Source organism: Homarus americanus, unplaced genomic scaffold (assembly GCF_018991925.1).
Source record: "Homarus americanus isolate GMGI-L3 unplaced genomic scaffold, GMGI_Hamer_2.0 scaffold52806, whole genome shotgun sequence".
NCBI classification, from domain to species: Eukaryota; Metazoa; Arthropoda; class Malacostraca; order Decapoda; family Nephropidae; genus Homarus; species Homarus americanus.
This window is the reverse complement of record NW_024720773.1, coordinates 606694-609315: the sequence shown is the minus strand read 5'-3', so window position 1 is coordinate 609315 and position 2622 is coordinate 606694. Positions and strand designations below refer to the sequence as shown.

The following is a 2622-nucleotide window of genomic DNA, read 5'->3' as shown; positions in this document are numbered from 1 at the left end:
CTGCACGTGTTATGTGGCAACATTGCCCCGAGGCTGCCATATGGCAAGGCGCCTCAGTCTGACTGCGTGAGCTGTGCATGGCACACAGCGTCACCACTTGTATTTCTCTCATCCACAATAAACGAACTCAGTGTTACTCAGTGTTTCCCTAGCCATCACTGCATTCTTCAGGGCACACTAGTAACCTTCAATAATCTTATCCAAAATTCCAAATTTAAAAAAATATGCTGGCTTCCAAATGTTCTAGGGAGTTAAGTAATCAATTAACCTCTCCATAAAGTAGTAAAAAGCAAACGGCCAATTTGTGTTACGTTTTTAATTATAACGAAAAATTAGGTGTCCTTCTTTGTTGACAGAAATTTATTGTTGCAGAAATGAGTGGAATGGACAGACACAAAGGTGTACGACGTTTCGAAAATGGTAATGCAAAGAGAAAGTCATCTAAAGAACGTGCTGAGAGAGAAGCTAAAGAATTTACAAAAACACGTCGACTGACTGAATTCTTCACTCGTCCATCAGCTTCAGAACATCTAGTCAGTGCTTCTGCAAGCTCATCTTCAAGGCAACCAGAACAAGTACCTGCATGTGATGCATCAGCTTCCTCTTTATATGGCAGCTCTAGCCTATCTACAGGGGGAAATGACCAGACTGCCGAGGAGATTGAAATTGAATCAAAGCATGTGCCTCCTGAAGTGCAAATGGCAACTACACAAAATTATGACATTGACATTAGCTTATGGTCAGAACATTTGACAAAACAATTTATTGATTATTGGGCTGCGAACGGTTCTGAGCATCTCCACCACAAATGTACACCAGCCATGTTTGAGCGAAGGAATCGAAATGGGGAAGTTGTAAAGCGTTCTTGGCTTTGTTTCTTCCCCACAAATGGGCGGGTCTACTGCTTCTTTTGCAAGCTAATGGGTGTTTCAAGATCTCAATTCACATCTGATGGGTTCTGCGACTGGAAGCATACTAATAGGCTTGTTGCCCATGAACAATCAAAGGACCACATTCAAGCAGTTTTGTCAGCAGCGAGTCGTGCAAAGGGAGCTGGAGGTATAGATTATAAACTAACTACGCATGTGGGAGAAATAGAGCAGTATTGGTGTAGTCTTCTAAAGCGATTGATCAGCGTGCTTAAATTTATATGTGAAATAAGGCTAGCTCTTCATGGAGATGATGAATAATTGGATCTCCTCATAATGGAAATTACTTGGGATTACTAGAGCTTTTGGCCGAGTATGTTGATTTCCTCGGGCAACACATCCAGAATCATGCTAATCGTGGCACTGGTCATACAAACTATATTTCTTCAACCATCTGTGAAGAGATTGTCAGACTAATGGGCAATGAAGTACTGAACGAAATTATCTCACGTATAAAACTCTCAAAATATTACAAAATGTCTCTAGATTCCATCCCTGATGAAGGCCATATTGATGAACTAACTCTGATAATCAGATACATGGAGCATGACACACCTGTTGAAAGATTTGTGAAATTCTTGTCAAATCAAGGACACAAGGCTCAAGAAATGTTTGAAGGTTTGATGAAGTTTCTTGCAGACAATGACATTGACATTCAAAATTGTCCTGGGTAATCTTATGATAAAGCAATTGTAGGTTATGCATCTAAGCTACTGTGCCGAGTAGCAACCTTGTATATAAGCTACTGTGCCGAGTAGCAACCTTGTATATAAGCTACTGTGCCAAGTAGCACCGAAATGTGTTGTCAAGAAGCTACCTTATTTTTTTTTTAAAGTTTTCTTTTGAGGCACGAGGCCTTTCACAGCTTTTATTGTTATAAGTAATTTAGTGATTTATTGAAAAACTGTAGCCAGCCAGTATCTGTGCTGCTAAAGAGGACGCACAAGATGTATCTGCCTACAGTTGCAGTGAAACCAGTTGTCCAAGGTTATCTCCTAACCAGGAAGCACTTTGCTAAAATAGCTAGAGATGAAAATGAGACGAGCAAAACATGTTATGAAGCCAATATTCCCATGATAAGATGTGCAAGTTAGAGATCAAGTATTATGCTGTGTTTTTGGCATGACATTCTTGGCAAGAGTTGATGCATTGCAAGATCACATCCTAAACTCGACGGAACGACGCAGTAGCAATGTTGAAGTCCCGGAATGTTTTTAGAAATGAGAAAAAGAGAATGTTCTTCATGTTTAAGAGAAAGAAGGGAAGGGAAAATGTCAGAAACTGGGGATTATTCATAGACACGCAAGCGTCAACGTAATGTACGACTAATCCATTGGATTATGGGCGATCAGAAGAAGCAGCCTCCTCAGTCAGTACCAGTTCAGAATTCTTCCAACAATTGATCAGTTCCTGAGTTCACTGGATCAACGGTTAAAGGCCTGAGGGAAACCTGTTCACTCTTTTCGTTCTTGTCTAAACTGGAGTCAATGAAATCAGATGAAATGAAGAGCTACAAAATTGATTTGCTGAGTGCAAAAATGATTTGGATCAAACACATGGAGTTGAACTTGTGCAGTTTATGCATTCTTCACTCAATTTCTGAAGACTTAAGATGATGAGAAAGGGAGGGCACATTACCTTACAAGCTGTTGATAGACAAGAGGTTGTAGATGCATTTCCCAACGTTGAAATA

At 40.2% G+C, this 2622-nt stretch overlaps 1 protein-coding gene across 1 annotated transcript; it reads left to right on the top strand.

Annotated features, from left to right (window-relative positions):
- The first annotated feature begins 374 nt into the window (after positions 1 to 374).
- Positions 375 to 1603, top strand: LOC121861102. The gene is made up of 2 exons (XM_042358664.1): positions 375 to 1059; positions 1230 to 1603. The coding sequence occupies exons 1-2, from the start codon at positions 375 to 377 to the stop codon at positions 1601 to 1603; spliced, it is 1059 nt and encodes a 352-aa protein (XP_042214598.1).
- The last annotated feature ends 1019 nt before the right edge of the window (positions 1604 to 2622 follow it).